Source organism: Psammomys obesus, unplaced genomic scaffold (assembly GCF_907164565.1).
Source record: "Psammomys obesus unplaced genomic scaffold, mPsaObe1.curated_primary_1811, whole genome shotgun sequence".
Classification (NCBI taxonomy): Eukaryota; Metazoa; Chordata; class Mammalia; order Rodentia; family Muridae; genus Psammomys; species Psammomys obesus.
The window spans coordinates 2,599,883-2,619,894 of record NW_026596155.1 but is presented as its reverse complement, the minus strand read 5'-3'; the positions used below and the strand labels follow the sequence as shown (position 1 = coordinate 2,619,894).

Below are 20,012 nucleotides of genomic sequence, written 5' to 3'. Positions count from 1 at the left end.
CAGGGAGGGAGTGTGGGGTTGGGGAGGGAATGAGGGAGCGGGATACAGCTGGGACACAGAGTTAACAAAATGTAACTAAAAAGAAAAAAATAATAAAAAAAAAAGAAAGAAAGAAGGAGAGGAGGACCTCCCCTATCAGTGGACTTGGGGAGGGGCATGCATGCAGAAAGGGGAGGGTGGGTAGGATGGGGAGGGGAGGAGGGAGGGGCTTATGGGGGGATACAAAATGAATAAAGTGTAATTAATAAAAGTTAAATAAAAAATTAAAAAAAAAAGAAAGGGTCATATTAAAAAAAAAAAAAAGACTCAAAATACTAACTGACAAAATCCTCCTAAGGGCCTGAGCGATGGAACCCATTTTCCAATTTTAAACAAGTAAGTGTGGAAACCCGAAGAGTCCTGTAACATGCAATGTGGGAGCATGAGGCATCGGACCCGAGCAGTGGGGCCCAGAGTATGTCCTACCCCCTCACGGTGACGTCACTAGTTACAGGACACAGCCCTCCAGTGCCGGTTTCCCCGGAACCGGGAAGTGGCCGCTGAGGAAAGTGAGTGAAGGAGGCCTGGAGAGGGCACCCCCGGGCTGAGGAGCACTCACCGCCACGTTGGCTTCCTGCTCGGTTTCCGGCACGTAAGGATAGTGGTTGTAGAACGTGTCGTTGCGCACCATCTTCTTCCTCATCCTGCAGGGCCCCTCCGTCATCTCCAGCATCCACTTGTCTAGGTGCGAGCCGATGGGGGGGCCCCACAGGCCTCGCTCCCGCAGCAGCTCACCCTCGATCTGGCACCATTCCTCAGTCACGTACTTGAGAGCGTTCTGCTGACGCTGGAGGGACAAAGGCCAGGGTGGGTTTCCAGCAGATAAAATAACACGAATAACTTGAGGATGTCACGGGGAGACAACTTCAACTCTGGGCATTTCAGTGAATATTACACATCATTATTTACAGCTTAAGGAAAGAAAGCCAACGGGTTCATGAGAAGTGGGGTCTGCTGTGCCCCGCGATGTGAAGTTTAAGACAGACAGCAGACCCTGCTCATGAGGACGCACGACACACCGCGGCCACGGCGGCAATGCTCACCTCCTGGTACTCCTTGTACTGCGTGTCCACGAGGTCCCGCACAACGGCAATGTGTGTGAACATCCACTGGGAGATCTCCTGACAAACCACGAGAAAAAGAGCCTTAGAGCTTTCTCAATTCTTTCTCTCAATTTCTCCAAATGTGCTACTACGGAAGACAAAAGCAGAGATGCTAAAGGATGAGCTGCCTAAGACTGGGCCTCTAGGGCGGCCAGGGATCTGCAGAGCCCTGCCCCAGCATCATTCCTAGCTCTGGCCTGTGGCGTGCTGGCCTCAGGAAAGGCCTCGGCTGCAGAGGGGGCAGCAGGGCCACAGAGCCAGTGTGTGGCCGGACTGGGGCCTCGTAGGCCCTGTGTAGGCCACTATGCTCTTCAGCCCAGCAGGGTGAAGTACACTACAGGATGACACTTCCCTGCACTTTTCCACAGACATGGACTCTCAGGGCACTCCCTAAGCCTCTTCCCGCACGCTGGACCCCACCTCAGAGGTCCCTCCTTAGAAGCGCCGTGGGGGCCAACACATTCCGGGCACACAGGGCTCTTTCACACCCCTTTCACACAGCCCCTGGCTGAAGGGTCCTGAAGTGTGAGGACGAAAGGCTAACAAAGGAGGTGGGTAGGATTTAAGACAATTGATCACAGGTATTTACAATTACTCTGTTATCGCCTTGCAATTTCTGTAATCATCAATAAGAGTATTGTCAAAGCCAGGGAAACCGCAAAAACATTAATGGTCTATCGGTCCAGTTATGAAATGGATGTGCGTGCCTGGGACCACGGGCATTTTACAAAATGAAGGACCTCTGGGGCTCATCCCCCTCCCATGCCAGGACTTTCTTCTTGTGTGTGTTAGCAGCATTGCATGAAGCCACGGACCTGGGAGCTGCAAGTCCTAAAGGCAGGAGCCGCGAAGCTCAGCCGTGTACCTGGGTGGAAGGACTGTGCTTGTGAAGGCCGCTTTCCTTTCGATTCCTTCTTGATCCCGTTAGCTTGGAAAGGCCGAAGCCGCTGCTGACCCGGGACAGCTTGGACTGTGTGGTAGGCACCAAGGCTTCTCCTCGGCTTATGCATTTCTTTTCGTGGGCTGTAAGTTTAACATGAGGCAACTGTGACTATTAACGAGCCTTTGCCTAGCTTCCCACTACGGTTACAGATCATGACCCTCGCCTACTGCCCATGATTCCCTTCCTGTGGCTGCAGCTCTCAGGGGTCAGCGACAGTCTGCAAATATGGCTGCAGTGCCACAAGTTACCCGCCTGTCGCTGCTGTTTTACCAGTTGCTGTTTTCCTTCTGTCATTGTGCCCATGGAAGTGAACCTCTGCGGGCTTGTAGGTATAGAAAACACATCGCAGTGTAGAGCCCAGGGCTCCCTGCGCCTTCCCTGTGCCTGGAGCAGCTCTGGGGCTCAATCGCCCACAGGAGGATTACCAGAAGTCACTCACTCCAGAGACACATTTCCTTCAGGCACGGCAGACTTACTGCTGCTCCTGTTTAAGGGTTCGTGCTTGAGAATTAGTGTGCCAGCCGGACTTTTGCTTGGTTGCGATGTCCCTTTCCTCTCCTAATATGAAAATTTATTGAAGTTGGAATATGTCTCTATGCTAACCATTCACAGTCTGTCATCTCAAAACATTTGTTGAGAATGTGTTGGATCACACAATGTCTTAGATTTGAAGAAAGCTCTGAACACACAGACGTGTGCATGGAAGCACCGAGGCTCCATGGAAGTATATCATCATCCGGCACTGTAATATCACCACAGCAAAGCGAACGCATGACTATACCTAACATGATAAAAGCAGCTACCAGGGTGGTTTTAATAACAAAACTGGGTTTTAAGGCTTCTAAAATCTCAGCGCTGAAGGATAAACGCGGAGACAGCGGCCTCGGCAGCAATGTGTCATTCTCTAAAGTCACAGGCGGCCAGTGCAGAGCCTTATGTCCAAGGTGGAGCAGTCTACAGAGCAGCCAGGGGCAGAAGCCGAGGTATGTCTGGGGTTTTCTTACCCAAATGATTCTGCCAGCATTTCAGCCCGGCCTCTTCGATGAGCGGCCGTGCCATGGCTATGTCCACGTGGCCCCTGTCGTTCACTGGCAGGCTGACTTTGAACAGCTCCTCCAGGACTTGCTTCTTACTGTGGATCAGCTCCGTCCACACTCTGTTGACAGCTTTAATGAGAAGCTGCCGCCCTTGAGAATGAAAGACAGAAGGGAATCCAGAGGGACCGCAAAGGCAGCGCTGTCTCATGCTGTCCGTCTAGGAACTTGAACTATTATATTTAATTGTAAAACAAAATTTTACAATTAGATTATATTCAGTGCAATGAAAAGAGGGACTTAATTTAGATAAGTCAAAGTCAAGTTTTGCTTATGTGGAAAATAGTAAAGAAAAAAAACCCCATACACTCATGAGTAAATGCTATATTCTTCATTTAGAAATTAGAAAATTGTAAGTGTTTATCTACTTCCGGATAGGAATTGCTATCTCAGACTATCATTTATTCCCAACTGAATCCAGGATCCCAGAGGAGCTATGCAAATGCTCTGTCAATGGGCTCTATTCTCAGGCCCTGAAAAGCATTTTTCACTTTCTTGTCACAGGCACCCACCCACTCTTCTCTCGCCTCACTTTAAGATCTCTCTCTGTTCTCTCATGGTGACCCGGCTATCTCTCCGCTGGTCTATCTCTCTTAGACACATTTAAAGCTAGAGTCCACATTTGATAATAAACAGGTAGTGTCTCTCTGGGTCTGGCTTATTTCACTTAACAGTGATTTTTAGTACCAACTTTTTTGTTTGTTTGTTTGTTTGTTTGTGCAAATGGCAGGATTTCATTGTGTCTATGTGTACATTTTCTTTTCTAGGCTGGTTCTATTTCCTGGCTACCGTGAGTAGCTGAATGGCACAGACATAAACATGGATATGAACACATCTCTATGTTAGGCTGACCTAGTCCTTTGAGTATACAGCCTTTTTTGAGATAGGGCTTCACTCTGCTGCCCTGAATGCTGGCCTTGAACTTGTAGACACCCGCCTGCTTCTGCCTCCTGTGTGCTGGTATTAAAGGTGTGTACCACCACAGCTGGCTTCTTTTCTTAGTCTTTTGAGGAACCTCCACACTCATTCCCATGTGGCTGCTTTAATTTATACCCCGACCAACAGCGGCTTGCCCATCCATCCTTAGCAAGCCTCAGAGTCCCCAGAAGGCCTGTGATAGACTGCCAGCCACCGGCCCTGGAGACTGACTGAACAAAGCAGGCGGCTCCACAATCCCCAGTGTCCCGAGGAGCTGAGACTGACAAAGCTAGGCTCACCTCAGGAACAAAGCTTCAAAGTTCACTCCACTGCTGGAGCGGAGTGAACCTCAGTTTGGGGACCAAGACATCTCGAGAAACGAATCAAAGGGAGAATGAGTCCTGGACTGTTCCAGGAAGGACTACCCCATAGTATTGCTGGGAGATACACACTACGTACAGATCTCAGCTTGGACCTGGGAACACATGAAGTAAGAAACCAATCTACAGGAAGGCTTCCATACATCTTGTTTACCGAACAGGGGAAGATGAGATTCTAAGAAAGAGAGTAAGATTCGGGAGCCTGCGGTAGGAGCACCGCTGCCATCTCAAGGCTAGGTTGGGATATAGAATGAGTTCAAGGTCAGCCTAGGTATGTAGTGAAACCCTGTCTCAAAAGGTGAGCAAAAGGATCAGATGGTACCACTGACGACCTCTCAGTAGACACCGGTCTCTAACGGGTGTGCTGGCACAAGCATCTGGCAGTCCTTCCCGACAGTGGCACGTAGTATCTGCAGCCCAGTGCCACCACGGTTCATAAGAAGGCTCGAGGTTAGCACCATGGGGCTTAGCGTTTTGCCCATCTTGGCACTGGAAGACAGTTTGTGTGCAGGCTGGTACGTGTACAGGTTGGTTGTGTGTGTAGTTTTTGAAGCCAATGTTGTTCTAAGAACCGGAAATGCACAAGAGCACACGCACAGCCAGGGAGGGAAGCTTACCTTCGCTGATGTCCTGGCTGTAGCCGCCGTCTGGCTCAATGTCTGAGGGAATCATGATGTGCCACGTGGTCATGCGCGCTTCTGCTTCCAGCCCGAAGCCTTCCACGTTGCTGAAACAGTCAAAGTAGATCCCACTGTCTGAGGGATGCTAGAGCTGGAAGCTATAATTACGGTGAATCACTCTGCAGACACATGTAAGCACTGGCCCTGTCATGGCATTCCATCACTGGCAGACAGACACTTAGCAGATGCAAAAATAGGACTCCCGATTTACCACAGAGATGCCATTTTTAAGGGGTGATCTCACAGGTGTGCTTAGCCGCATATAAAGCAGTTTCTAGGGATCAGGACTGTTGTGTTAACACTAAAGGCGCTGTTAGATCAGTGCCAACATATTATCTTAAGGTCACAGAAAGGTCACTTCCCTAAGAACACTGCTCGTATTCCTGTGTCCCCTCCAATCTTCGGCTCTCCCCTTCTTTCTTTCAGAAGCACTGAGGCATCTATGGCTGCCCTAAAGAGCAGCCCTGAAGATAACTACGTGTGCCTCATCTATTCCCGCCACAACAGTGGAAGGCCAACACAAAAGGAACCCAATGGGATTTCTGTAGGCGCTTTGTCTCACTTGCTGTGGAAATCATTTGTTTCTTTATTTGAATCTTGCTGGTCTTTTGCTGGTACATGATGATTTCTGGTTTTGTGAATTTTTTTATGGGCTTTGTTTGTGCACATGTGTGCCTATGTTTGTATTTCACTCTGCTTTCTTTTAATTCTGGTTTGGTTTTATGTTGGCCTGTTTGTTTTCTAAAGAGAGAATAAGAGAAAGGGTAGGTAGTTGAATCAGTGGGGAGAATCTGGGAGGAGTTCAAAGAGGAAACCATCATCAGAATTATTGTATAAAAACAGTTTTTTTCAATGAAAAAGCAAATTTCTTTTTATAATTTGACGAATGACATATGATGATTCTGAACAAATTTAAAGATGTAAAAGTAAGAGAAAAGAAAATCCTCATTATTTCTGCTAAAATGCAACACTTGCCCTGTATCCTTTTCATAAAGCAGTAAACCAAACTAATGAAAAGCCAAAAGGGTTACCCTTGCCACAAAAGACAGCAGTGTACATGGGATGCTATCAAAGACAAAAGGACCAGTGGACCTGAGCGACTTACCTTCCAACATGTAGATTAATCAGGCAGTGAGCAAGACAGCTAATGAATTCTTGGTCATGGTTCCCAGGTCCCAAGATTAAGTTCCGGTTTACAGTAAGAACCCTGAGAGAGTCAAGGAGAGCTACTTGCTGAGGGACAGTTTTGTGTGCCCGTGAGAACTGGTACAGGATGGTCCTATTGAGGCAGTGATAAACGGCATCCAGCGACAATCCCTGCGATCTTCTCTTTGACTGGAAAAAAAAAGAAAGATACGTTTTTAGGAAGAGGACAAAAACACAAACCCTGCTGTCATTCACAAGCACACTCGGATCAGCCATTAGGCAACAGGTGTCATGCTAAGTCCTCGGAATGCTGAGCTGAAAAACACCGGGCTCTTGCTTTTATGGATTCAGAACCCAGGAGACACAAATGCAACCTAAAAATGAAGCGTCCTTTGCAAACAGCCCCCCGTGAAGAGAGTCCACGCTGTGTTGCTGTGGTCCCCTGGGAAGAAGCCACACCACCCTCCTTAAGATGAGCTATCACTGTGCCAACTGCAGAGCTGACCCGAACATTAGCAAGACTGTCCTGGCGCTCGACTCCATCCCTCACCTAAGAGCTGTTCTGTTCGGCTTAACGAAAAATGCACGGCTTCAGAGGGGATGGAACACCCTGTCAGATACCAACACAGCACAGCACAGAGCAAGTGGTGCAGTCTGACGTAGAGATGAGAATTCTTTACTCCTCATTTACTTTTTATATCTTCAAATTTGTTCGGAATCACCATACCTCATTCATGTAATTTTAAAAGGAAATTTCCTTTTTTAACTAAATATTTTTCTTCATCCTACAGATTCTGATCTCAGTTTTCTTCCCAACTACTCCCATATTCTCCCCACCCACTAAAATACACGTCCTTCCCCTCCTTCCTTCCTACCTTCCCTCCTTTCTTCCTACCTGCTCTTTTCTTCCTTCCTTCCTTCCTTCCTTCCTTCCTTCCTTCCTTCCTTCCTTCCTTCCTTCCTTCTTTCCTCCCTCCCTTCCTCTTTTGGAAACAAATGGGCAAACAAATAAACAACAAAAACATACCAGAACAAAACAAAACAAAACACAAGAAACACACAGTGCACATACACATGTGCATGCACGCACACATGAACACACGAACAGACAAAACCCATGAAAACAAAAAAAAAATGGACGCCATAACGAACAGGAAAGTGTTTCCCACTTTTCTACATTATAAAGTCGGATCAGTCGCGTGTGCCACATGCTCCTTGGTCAAACATGCTTGGGGAACATGGATCCTCAAAGGATGGGCGACAGTAAATTATGCTGCTCAGCTGAGGGCACTTCCTCAGTGTGGATGCTTGTGCCCCGCAGTCTTCGTACAGTGACACAGTATGAAAGCTTCTCTGGAGGTAGTAACTGAGGTGTTTAAGTGTGCCTGGGGGGGAAGGGTCAGCAGGAGAACGCCGGGCACCTTTGTAAGGAGGGCACCAGCACTGGCACCAGCACTGGCACCCGTAAGGAGGAGTCAAAGTTTGCATTTTTAATTCACTTTTTTACAAAGTTTGGGTACATCAAATGTTAATAGTCATTATCTTCCAATAACTTGACACCACAAGGAAAGGTTTATCAGGAGAAAACATGAATGCCGCAGTTAATAGTGATGATTGATTACCTGTGCAATGAGTTGAATTATAAAATCTATAAGAAGTTTAGATTCTTTGTTGAACATGCCTTGCCAAAGCTTGTCCACCACACGTTGTGTGAAGTAAAACACGTTGTTCACCAACACCTGATAGCTTCCTCCACTGGTAATAGGCAGAGATGCATCTTCCCCTAAACCCCAGCAGGAGGAAACAGAAGAAAGTTGAAATCCACTGTCACAAGACCTCAACCACACAGGCTAAGGTGAGGTGAGTGTGCCCACAGACCTTACGAAACACAACCACACGCTCTTAGGGACTATTTTAAGAAAATGATGTGCACGGCCAGAAATCAGGATAAACACTAGAGAGAATGTTTTTACCAGGCTGAAAGCTTTGTGGGCTCAAAGTCCCCGCAAAGACTCTGACTCGGAAAGTCAGCCTGTGGGAAGCAAACAGTTCTTCAGCGACAACCGTCAGCAACAGCCCATCTCCACCCGATATAGAGTCCAATTAAAGATGGATTGTGTGGACAATGCGTGGGAAACAGGCCCCTAAACGAAATTCTGTGCCTCTCACCCCACGGCAACAGAGCCATGGGCTTAAGGTTAGGAAAGCGGGTGACACGGAGGAGATTCAGCCACGCGACACGGAGAGCCGTGACCAGCAGGGCAGCCTCTCCTAACCAGGTGACTCCAGCGGCCCCAGGGGCCTCAGTGAACACACTGGCTCGACCATCCCTCCTCATCCCACCGCACTGCCTGCAGCCCCCACAGCTCAGCTCACTACTGAGGAGCTCAGTGGATATACACATTCTTATACGTACAAAAATGTGACCTGATGTCCAGTTTTGAAAATTCAGTTACGTAGTAGGGCAATACCGGAGATTACTTCTGGCCAGTTACTTTGCAAAGAATATTATTTTACCAGCACAGACGTTCTATAAGTCATATGATCACTCAAGAGTGGTATAGAAAAGTAAATTGCTAAAACTTTTTGCTTTTTGCGGAGGGTCTCACTGGGTAGCCCAGGCTGTCCTGAAACCTGCAATCCTGGTGTGGCTTCCGGAGTCATGCCTGAATGACAGAGAGGCAACACCATTCCTGGCTTTGAAGCAATGTCTTTTCTTCACTTAGCGATTTCATGTTGATTGACACAAGCGATGTCTCTACTGTACATGTCTCCAGTGTTACATTCGTACTGCAACCCAATACAAATGCTCTAAGGGACTACAGTCCAGCACTTTTGACTTGCTGAAACACATTCCAAGGAATAGCATGCACATGGCTAAAATTCCACTACCCAAGACACACACATACTATACATGCTTGTGGTTCCTGAGTAAGAATGCTTACAGCACTCTTATTTGGAGTTGTCTCTAGCTGGAAACTTCCATACATCTATCAACAAATAATATGAATAAACTTATGTCCAGGTGACAAAACACTATATGGTGACAACAACAAACTGCTGTGTGCAAAACCATGACTGTATCATCTCAAACATTAAAAGAAAACATTAACTATAAGAGGCCAGACTAAAACGAAAGAAGGCAGGAGAACTTGGAGCTTAGAGAGAGGAAAGTGGGAAATATTAGCACTTCAAAAAAAATTAAACACTGAATTACCCAACAACACATCAGCTGCAAGCAAATGGTCCATCACGCTGTCCAAAATGTGCGTCTGGAATTCCTTCTGCTGAGTTCTTGTAGATCTTTCAGGGGAAGCCTGTACGTGAAAACACACACACAGCAGAATCAGAAAGAGACTACACAAAGCTGGGTCCCGGCGCAGTTACATGGGCAGGAAGGTGGAAACAGCCTATCCCAGCACACTGAAGGCAAACGGCACAAGGGAGACTGTGTGCACGTAGCCGTGCTCCTGTTTTCCAAACCACAGAATTAAAGCAGCATACAGAAAAACCTACAGCTCTGAAACTATTCCGTATCCCGACTCTAAACAGAATATGCGGGAAATACTTGCTATTTTACCACTGTACCTCATTTCAGCAGTTTACAAGGAAAAGCACATAAAATAAGCCATAAAGACGTTAAAGTAAATGTAAAAACTCAAGAAATATAGCAGCCAAGAGTCTCCAATGGGGACGATGTATTCAAACAAGAAATTAATTAGGCCAACAATTCAGTGCTAAGCTTCCTGTACATTAGGAGGGAGGAAACTATGGCTTGTGCCTTTTCCTATCTGTGAATGGAAGCACCATGGTTTGCTGGAGCGAATGCCTAGTGGCTGACATTTCCGATGGACTTTTGTGGAGTACTTATCTTGGGCGAAAGCTTAGGACACAGCTGATCCACACTCTGACAGCTGTTTCTGTTGGTCGCAAGTGGCACAAGTGGCCAGGTACCTAACTTTACATAGCCTGGCAAATGGCAAGGTACCAAGGATCCTTCTGTTATCCTTTTGAGATGCCAGGCCTTCGACACAGACCCAACTGTCACAACACACTTTTGTGTATGCAGGTACGAGTACTGTTTGTTGGTGCTCTGCAGGCATAGAGGAAAACACAGCCCCAAGACTTTTTTCTGAACATCTTATCTGTTCCTCGTGGCTTGCTCAGCTCGTTTTCCTATAGAACCCAGGACCACCTGTCCGGGGGTGGCACAGCCCACCATGAGCTAGCTTGGCACATTAAGACAAAGACCCACAGACTTTCTCACATGTCAGCCTGTAGGAGCACTTCCTTGAGAGTATCTCTTCCAAAACGACTCTAGGTTTGTGTCAGGTTGATAATAACCAACAGTCATATCTTGTCTCGAAAATGGGGACGTTATCTATTTCAAAGTGGAATTTGCTAGTTAAATCACATAACTTTATACACCAAAGCCCTGCAGCCAGCACAATAACATGCTAATGGATTATTTTAAGGACATAGTGATGCCTACATTCACGAAATCTTAAGTTCTTTCAAAGTTAGGCTGCTGTGACTCCCAGGAAGACCATCTGAACTAGGCAACGAGGACCAGTAACACTCAAAAATTTCACCATCCCCCTGAAGAGTGAGAGCACTGAGCTCCTGTGACGGGGTCTCCCAGAGGCCCTTCCAGAGCTACAAACAGGCTCTGCAAATAGAAGTAAGTACTGACGAGTGCTAAGACGCTTCCACGTGTCATTTCCTGTTCTGCCGACTCCAGAACTTTGGGTAGGCCTGTGCACGGGTGTCCCTCTCCCTAGCTGCCTCAGGCTGCTGTGACACTGAGGACCGTGGTCTTCAGCGTTGTCACATACGTGGAATTGGGCAGTCTTACTCCTGCGTCAACTTCAACAGCTCAAGCTTTTCGGTAATATGGTCACTTGCCTAATTCCAAGGAAAAGTTAACGAAACTAGCAGCTTGCTCTAGGTGTGGGACTCTCAGTATAATGCCTCAAGGACCAGACAGGCCATGGTCACATGTCCCTGTTTGCTGTCATTCTGAGACCTTCTGTTCAACTCAGACTATGACCGTGTGACGCCCTTCCCTTTTCTCAGAACAGTGCTCGTGGCCTTAACTAGATCCTCCCGCCAACACCTGGCATTTTAAAATAAAGACATCACGCAGAACAAAGAAGCAAGTGTTCATGGCCACCTTCAGGTGAATTTTGTTTCCCATGTCCTGCTCTCATGTGCTTCCTCCCCAGTGCCACACCTAATCTGCAGCAAGTTCATGTACTCCGTCACGAGCAGCTGGGTGGCGAAAGCAGGGCACTCGAGAAGAATCCCTAGACCTGTAAGCCAGGCCACCTGGCTTCCTCTGCATGCCCCAAGCGCCAGGCACTGTGCGGTATTAGCTGTACTTTGTTCAACTTTCCTCAGGCTTGTCAGAGGCAGGCTTGTCTGTTAGGTCATTCTATAGATGGGTAAACAGTGACGGGGAGGGTGCTGAACCTGACCAGGTCAGAGCTGGAACCTACACACAGGACTCTTCAGAATCACTGTGTGACGTGTACACGTTTAACCCTCACATGACACCATGCTCCAAAGAGTGAACCCTGGCTTCAGGGGAGCAAGCCTCTGTAATAAGCAGCAGATTGAACCCAAGTATTTCTTACTGAAAAATCCCACATTTTTTGAGTGCAGGCCTCAGCGTCGCATTCAAACCTTCTATATGAAGAGGGGCCTCCCTGACACACTCAAACCTTCTATAGCAGGAGTCCTCACTGCCACACTCAAACATTCTACATGAACATGGGCCTCAGCGTTAACTCGTCGATGTGAATGAGAATCTCTTAGTTTTCAAGACTGCTAAAGAAAATAGACCCATGTGCTCTTTTGGCAGACATAACCAAGCTCTCCTCTCACAAAACGAGCATGACTAAAGAGAGTGTGGCTCACATGGCCAGATTATAGAGCAGTCGGCTTCAGGACCCCCTTAACATTGGGAAGCAGCAGATCCACAGCTCTGCTCCTGAGTCCCTCCAGGGCCAGACTTCATCACCAGGAGAGTCCAGTTCCTAAGGAAGGCTCGGAAAACACTGACATCTTAGCTAACCTGGCTTTCATACGTGTGTGAAGTTCTTTAACATAGCAAGTTCCTCTGTACAGCTTCAGTTTTGCTTTTTATTTACATGTATGCGTGCATAAGCTATGCATGTGGTGCCTGAGCTCTCTCTCCACCTTTCTGGTTACGATGGTATTGTATCTCCCTACTTGGCAGGGATGTGGTTAAGAGCTAAGTGAGAAAGGAGTACTAAAAGCTCTGCCACCTGGTACGGGAGACAGAATTCACATGAAGTTCCACCTGGAACACGGGAGACTTTAACACCTATGAGGGCTTCCCTACCAGTGGGGACTGAACACAATTCTAACATTTAGCTCTCTAGTCCAGAAAAGGGCACAACTCCACACACCCATGCTGGGACCCCAACTAAGGCTGACACAGTAGGTGAAGCCCTTCCCACTAACACAGGTGAACAAACCAGAGTCCATAGGCTACTCACGACTAATTAATCAGTTGCTGGTGCTCTTAGAAGCTTAAGACGTGCTTTCCCTGGCTAGGCACACTCATCCATCCCTTTAGCTCTATGCTAAACCTCCAGCCCCTTATCCCTTCTTGCACATGCCTACTGAATCACTGCTTGTGATTTCAGTTTTCATGGGCTGCTTCCGACTTTTGCCCTAGATACTGAGCATTTCTCTTCTTGAGCTGCTTTGTTTGTCTGCCACTCAGCTCTATCACCAGGCTCCATTCCAGAGCCCTTTTACTGTGGTCCATCGCCAGGCTCCATCACGGAGCTCTGTCACCAGACTCCATCATGGAGTCCTGTCACTGAGATCGATTACCAAGTTTCATCATGGTGCTCTGTCACTGATCTCTACCGCCAAGCTCCATCACCAGGCTCTGGTTCTAACTCAAGGTTCTCAGAGGGACAAGTTCTATCAGGCAAGCTTTTAATCACGTGGCTTACTGCTGACATATTATTCTCTCTGCCAATTTTAAACACTTGTGGTCCTGGTTAAAATGCTCCTAAATTCCATAAATGACTTTTAATTGCCCAAGCTGAGATGTTTTCACAGGAGTGACATAAATACCTTCCATGGTTCTGAGGTTGTAATTAAAAAGTTAACTGCATTAGCCACTAGGGGGAGCAGAGAAGGCTGTTTTGTCAAGCTGAGAGCCTGTCCCAGGACTCTCAGGAGAGAGCTGTCCACACCCACCTTAACCTTGCACAGCAGGACCCTTTGGCACCATTTACATGCACTGCCCAGAAGAGCCAGCGAGGGGCAGGTCATTTAGATTCTCTTGATCTATTTTCTTTAGTGATGTCAAGTAGGGGAAGATTTTGTTGTTTTGGTCATTTGACACTCTTGCTTATAATCAAACCCACAGGCTCCTACAGTCTACCACAGAGCGACCCGCCCAGCTGGAGACGAACATCTGAAAGTTTTCAGGGGCGGCTTAAGCTGACATCTAGCTCTGAAACCAATCACGCTGCAGAGTCTCTGGTTTTCTCCCGTGCCACCGATTCCTCTCACTCACAAGGAGGGACAGAAGCCTGCGGCCTTTGGGAAAGGTCACGCAGTGTGTGTTGTAGGCTGCCCAGGACAGTGGGAACAGGAATGGGTGACGATGGCGACTGTGACTGACTGAAGTTAGCACATGAGGAAAATGGCCAGTGTCTGGACTGTCCAGAGGAGCTGGCTGAACGAGCTGACCCCAGCCTGCGTCTGTTTTATCGGAAATAAGCTTCTGTGGGAACACAGCCCTCATCATCCCATCCTGTCTTTTCTCTAGATCCATCACAGGATAATGGCACAGGGGAAAAACCGTGACACAAACTGAAATAAGTATTTGACACTTACTGGAAAAGCTTGCCACAGAAAGAGGGTGATAAAGGACTAAAGCAGAAACATGCTCAAGAGAATGAAAAGAAGTGGAACAGGAGAGAGGGTCCAGCGGTCATGTAACATTGAAAACGGTCTACCCTCCCACGCTCTGCCTATACATTATCCAGAAGGATTAGAAGTCTAAAGGTCTTCTGCATAGAACGTGTTATTAATGCTCTTATTATACCATCAGTGCAGGCAAAGGATGCGCACACTTGCTTGTCTTTACCTCCAACAGCAGATCAATTAGTGGAGTCTGCTTGCTGGCAGGGGTCAGAGAGAGGTTGTCAATGATCAAGACTCGCATGAAGTCAAAGACAAACTTTTTAGCCGGGTGATTGGTCAGGTAGGTCTTGGTGCCCACGTTGCAGTACTCCGACTGGCTCCTGTTCATCCCTGTGTCTGCGGCAAATGCTTTAAACTCTTCTGCTGGAGACCCGACCTCATCATCCAGATCTGTCACCTGAGAGAGAGTGGGTGGACTCGCTTCAGAGTCTGTGACATTATGGTGCGGGCATGTGAGTGAGTACGTGCGTGCGTGTATGTGCGTGTGTGTGGCGTGCATGTGGGGGGGGGGGCGCTAAAACAATGAAACAGATAACAGTGGCAGCAGCGTGGCAGAGGCAGCAGCACTGGCAAAGGAAGCAGGGCTGTTTCCCTGGAGACTTCCTTCCCATGAAGCTGGTCAGCTCACGTGCACGCTTGCTGCCTTCCAGGTAGTAACCTGGCACTGGGCCTCACTCCTCAGCACTCTGGCTGACCACTGGCAGCACATCTGCTTTACGGGGGAGTATAAACAGTTCAGATAAAGGAAGTGGGAACATGAGGATGAGAGCACCCGCAGGTCTGAAGGCTGTGTACTGAACAGCCAGATGTCACACGTCAGAAAAGAACCTGTTATCATGGTGAGCCCCAAAGGTTCATCTCTCTCTCTTTCCAGGTGAGGAAAATCCAAAAAAACAAAGCAAAACACACCCAACAGGTTTAAATCAAGTGAGAGAGAAAGAGCAGTAAATAAGTCCCAAATGTTGATCAGGATAAGGAAATGTTACAAGTCCAAATATAAAAGTACATACATGCACATCTGCTTTCTGAAATAAAAAAAGAAAGCAGTTTGGTTTGGTCAGGGTCCTGTTACCTATGAAGACCATTTTCTAAGCACACAGCCACCATCGTGTGGAAAAGGCAAGCAGCAGTGGCCACCTGACAGGGACTTCTGGGAGCACAGAGGAGGAAAGCAGGGAGCAGAGTGCATGGTTCTCTTGGGGGAAAGCAGAAGGAATGTGTGGGAGCTCTGACAGCATGCAGTGACGAAGACCTGGTACAGAAAGTGACAAACCAAAGTCGGTCAGGATCACAGAGGCCTGCTCTCCACCAGAGCCGTCTGGTGGCAGCCTGACCCAAGGTCCCTCCTTCCTCTTACCATCTCTGAGTACGGGCGGATGTTGAAGGGGAAGACGGTGGCTGCTAAGGCACACAGGAAGTCAGGGCTCATCCACATGGAGGCCAGATCTGGAACGTTATGATACAAGTATCTGAAGAACTGCATCAGAGTCACTGGATACTCTCGGAGCCATGAGCCCTCTTCTTCTGACTGCCATGGCTAACACAGAGCAAGAGGAGAACAACTGTCAGAGGGAGTCATACTTCTGAGAGTCTTGCTTGGTGGCAAACACCTGTAATCTCAGCACTTGGGAAGGGGAGGAAGGAAGACCAGGAGTTAAGGTCATTCTCGACTACCTACAAAATTTAAGGTTAGCTTGGACTCCATCAAAGAGACCTTGTCTCAAATTAGAGGAGGGGGAGGAGGAGAAGGAAGGGGAGAGAGAAGGAGACGGAGGGAGAGAGAAAGAGAAGAAAACCTTTTTTCTTTTTTTATTTTTTCTAACACTGAAGATATCAATAATCTAAAACTTGACTAATCATACATGAGCAGGGTGTATGTACAAAAATGTAAAGAAATCTAACGGCCAGAAAAACAACCACACCCTTAGAAACCTTTGCCAGGGTCCCCACAGCTCAGCTAAGACAGCTGTTACCATCAGCATGCGCATGTCCTGTATCCCAGTGGCTTTTTGCCTTCGCTGATCTTGCGTATACAGGCAGAAAACTGGGAGTAAGACAGAAGATGTGCTGTCGTTTTCTCTCTACGAGCCTTATGAGATGGCACGGCCTAACACCAGCACCAACACAAAACACCACAGGTGAGCGGTAAAGAAAATATGCACATATAAGCATTTCAAAAATATATTTTCCTGATACTTTCCCTGACAGTGGCTTCCTCCTTAATATAGACCAGCACAGAGATGAGACCCACAAGGCAGCCTAAGGTGATGTATTTAATGGCAATGTTTTGTTCTTAGATGAGGGAACAAGTCTGAAGTAAAATTACAACAGTCAGACACATATAACTTCATGTTTTCTCTTAACCCACGGTTCTAAGCTACATATGTCATCCTTCACGGCATGCCCGCAAGACAGACGGACAGGTTCTGTCATCACACTTCTAATTCTTCACTCTGAGTTCAAAACCGTAAGAGAAAAAGTGAAAAGGGAAATAATGTTTGTTCAGTTAATGTTTTAACATCTGCGTGAGAGTAACTGTAGAATCTCAGTACGTAATGATATCACATATACGAGATACCATGCCTATACATATATGTATATCTACTAGAATATATCTTCTGTTGGTAATGCTGGTCAGTACTTAGGATGCTCTTCTAAGTATTTCGTGTATATATTAGTTCATTAAATCCTCACAACGCTGAGGCAAATACTGTTATCACCGGATGCTTAAACTTGGGAAACAGAAGCACAAAGCAGCTAGCATGTCTGGAATAGCAGGAGTGGACCCTGGCTTCCAGGCTGTGGTTTTTGGTCTCTCAAGTGCTGAGGATCAAACCCCACACTTCACACACAGTACACGGAGCCACACCCCTAGCCTCTAGACTGTGATCTTACTGTCTGTTCTTATACCAGCCATTAGCAATAAGAAAACAGGGTGGGGTCTAGAGCCACAGGGAAACAGACAGCTACAGTAAACGACACGAATGCGCAGAGCGTGGCTGGCCAGCTCTCTGGCCTCGGGAACTCACTGAATTCAGCATGGTGCGCAGCATTGCCAGCAGTAGGAAGGCGGATTCTGTGCACACATTGTGGATGGAGGAGACCACCGTTCCACTGGAGGCAGGGACGCCGAAGATGAAGGTCCAGATGGAATCCAAATCAAACTGCAGATCAAAAGGGGAAAGGCCAGTCAATATTTAGACAATTTTCTAGAGGAGATCCTTAGAAATTCTAACATTCTAAAATTTCTTCCAGACTACTTTTCTTTCTTCTTTGTGTAACTGAGCAATGACAGACAGATCACCCGTAACCTTCTATATGTCAAAACTCAGTGGTTATGGCATGCACCATCACCCTGTTCCATCTCAGTCTTCCTTTATCTGGACAATATATGGCCCCAAGGCCCACATTCATTGACAAAAGACGAAATTAGAAATGCAACAGTCTTAAGTTTAAGTGAGCACAATGAGCTCACGCTCCAAACCCAACAATGACTCAAACTTACATTACTTACAGGCAAGAACTCACAAAAAAAAAAAATGAGATTTACTGAGGGCAGTTTTACAGAACACAGGACTATGGCGTCTGATTCAAAGTTCCTGGGAAACCAAATTCTGCTAAGCACAAATCTTTACCTTGGTTTAATGTAAGGGTACCACTTGGGATTTCATGGAAAAGGTTTGGTCAAGTATTGATAATGATTTGAATTTCATTTGACGTTAGGATGGAAGCAAAGTTGAATGTAAAGGCTAAAGATGAAGCCACGGATATAAACTATCTATGGACAATTTTAATAATCTTCAATGACAGCTCAAACAAACCATTGCTGGTTTCCTGAAGATGTAGATGTTACATATACGTAATTAAAAATGTTTCAAATCAAAACTTGTACCTAGTCATTTCAGCGTGTGTATGTGTGTACACATGTACTGTGCAGATGAGTGTGGAGGCCACGGTTGACACCTGGTCTCCTTCATCACTCTATCCTTCATTTTTATGTTTTGAGACAAAGTCTCTTCTCTGACCCTGGAGAGGGTTACTGAGCTCCATGGGCCTGGGGTCACAAGGACGTGCAGTCATGGCTGCTTCTTACTCGGGTTCTGGGGATCTGAACCCAGCTCCCCAAAGCTCACATATCACACAGCTCAGATTCAGCAATCTCCTCAGACCCTCCCTTCAGGTTAAATTATCTGGAATGAGATCATGTCTCTAGATAAAGTTGGATTACTCGAAACAGTCCTTCAGAGCATCGTTAATGTCACCTAAAAGTCCTTGTGCATAGGTTAAATCCTACAGAGCAACCATACAGAAAAGAAGGCAAAACAGTGACAAAGGCTGTCTTTTTAGGAAAACTGCCAGCAAATTTTTAGGGTTTGTAAATTCCTGAACGAACATCAGCAGTAACAGAACGTATAGGTTTTACAGCGACACCTGGTACTAGGTAGTTCCTACCTGGCAACCCTGCTTACACCGGCTGCTGGCCACAGGCACACTGACCTGCAGGTTCTCGGGCAGCTCGCTCACTGGCTGTTGCAGAAACAAGGCCATGAGGAGGAAATAGAGGGCAGGGACATTCGTGTGCTTAGGGAGGAAAGACTGGAGAACCAGGAAGCCGGGAAAGTGGCAGGCGTCCCGGTTAATCTCCCTGACCGTGCTTCTCCCGCCGGCGCTCCTGCCCACGTTGAATCCTAGGAGAAGGGGAGTCACGGAGGAGTTAGGAGCAGAGAGAGGCGCACACTGGGCTGAACGCGCACAGGAAGACGGGCCAGCTGCCAGCGGCTGACCCATCTTCGTCCACTGTCACTTTACCATGGGTTTGACTTTAGCCCATGCTAAATGACTTTAGCCCTGCTAGCATACAGGTTCTTGACAGAGAGCTGGGTCAACCAGGTACAAGTCTGCAAATGCTTCGCCCAGTGAAATGAGCTCTGTTCCTTACGAGAGCTCTCACACCCCTGCTCATGTTTCCAAAGGAATTCAGTGAGACTGAGCAGAGTCAGACAGAAGGCAATACTTTCTACAGCACAGCTGGGAAATGTAACTGATAGGTTTCATCTGTCCTCAAAAAAATCATCGTAAACTTGTTAACTGTATATTACCCACAGATTCAGATTTAAGGCTGAAGGAACAGAAACGACTTCATGCCTCAAACATCCCAATGTGTACTGTGCCAGAAGGCGGCCAGGCACAGGAAAGGCAGATCCATGCCCACTGTGGCTGTGGTCCCCACGAGCTGTGTGGGTGTGTCACCCACTGTCCTCTCCGGAAGACAGATAGGACAGAGCCACTGCTGTGGCTAAGAGTGTGTGCGTACCTAGCAATTCTGTCTCTCCAGGGGTCTGTCAGGATACAACCCAGGCAGAGCCCTTTGGGCCATGTCATTTCCAGTGCAGTGCCCAGTGCAGAGTGAACACCAGCCAAGACCCCAATGGAAATCTTTCGTGAACAGAAGCCACTAGACCAATGACGGATTTTCACTCTGAAGCTGTTAAAATTTTCAAGTGGAGATTCACATTTCTCCAATTGTGTTTGAGGATAAGAATAATAATTATTTAACCCATAAAAGAACAATTTACATCTATGTTGCTTTTAAGTATATGTGTCTTAATCAATTGCTCAGTGTGAGTGAATTGTGTAAAATAAACTCTAATGAAGAAAAAAATTGTGTATCAATTAGTACCCCATACACACACACACACACACACACACACACACACACACACACACACACA

The 20,012-nt window shown here is 47.1% G+C and overlaps 1 protein-coding gene across 7 annotated transcripts in view; it reads right to left on the bottom strand.

The window, feature by feature from the left end:
* Wdfy3 (WD repeat and FYVE domain containing 3) overlaps positions 1-20,012 on the bottom strand; it is a 215,502-nt gene that overhangs the window by 51,780 nt on the left and 143,710 nt on the right. For 6 of the 7 annotated variants that reach the window (XM_055594634.1, XM_055594637.1, XM_055594635.1 and 3 more), the window contains 12 exons: positions 18,733-18,968; positions 17,310-17,444; positions 15,638-15,817; positions 14,444-14,677; positions 9,521-9,620; positions 7,926-8,086; positions 6,263-6,492; positions 5,095-5,204; positions 3,090-3,272; positions 2,008-2,165; positions 1,083-1,160; positions 599-826 (listed from right to left, as the gene is read on the bottom strand). In XM_055594634.1, the coding sequence (XP_055450609.1) occupies positions 599-826; positions 1,083-1,160; positions 2,008-2,165; positions 3,090-3,272; positions 5,095-5,204; positions 6,263-6,492; positions 7,926-8,086; positions 9,521-9,620; positions 14,444-14,677; positions 15,638-15,817; positions 17,310-17,444; positions 18,733-18,968 (2,033 nt within the window). The remainder of the gene's footprint in view (positions 1-598; positions 827-1,082; positions 1,161-2,007; positions 2,166-3,089; positions 3,273-5,094; positions 5,205-6,262; positions 6,493-7,925; positions 8,087-9,520; positions 9,621-14,443; positions 14,678-15,637; positions 15,818-17,309; positions 17,445-18,732; positions 18,969-20,012) is intronic. The other variant, XM_055594636.1, reaches the window with a different exon arrangement.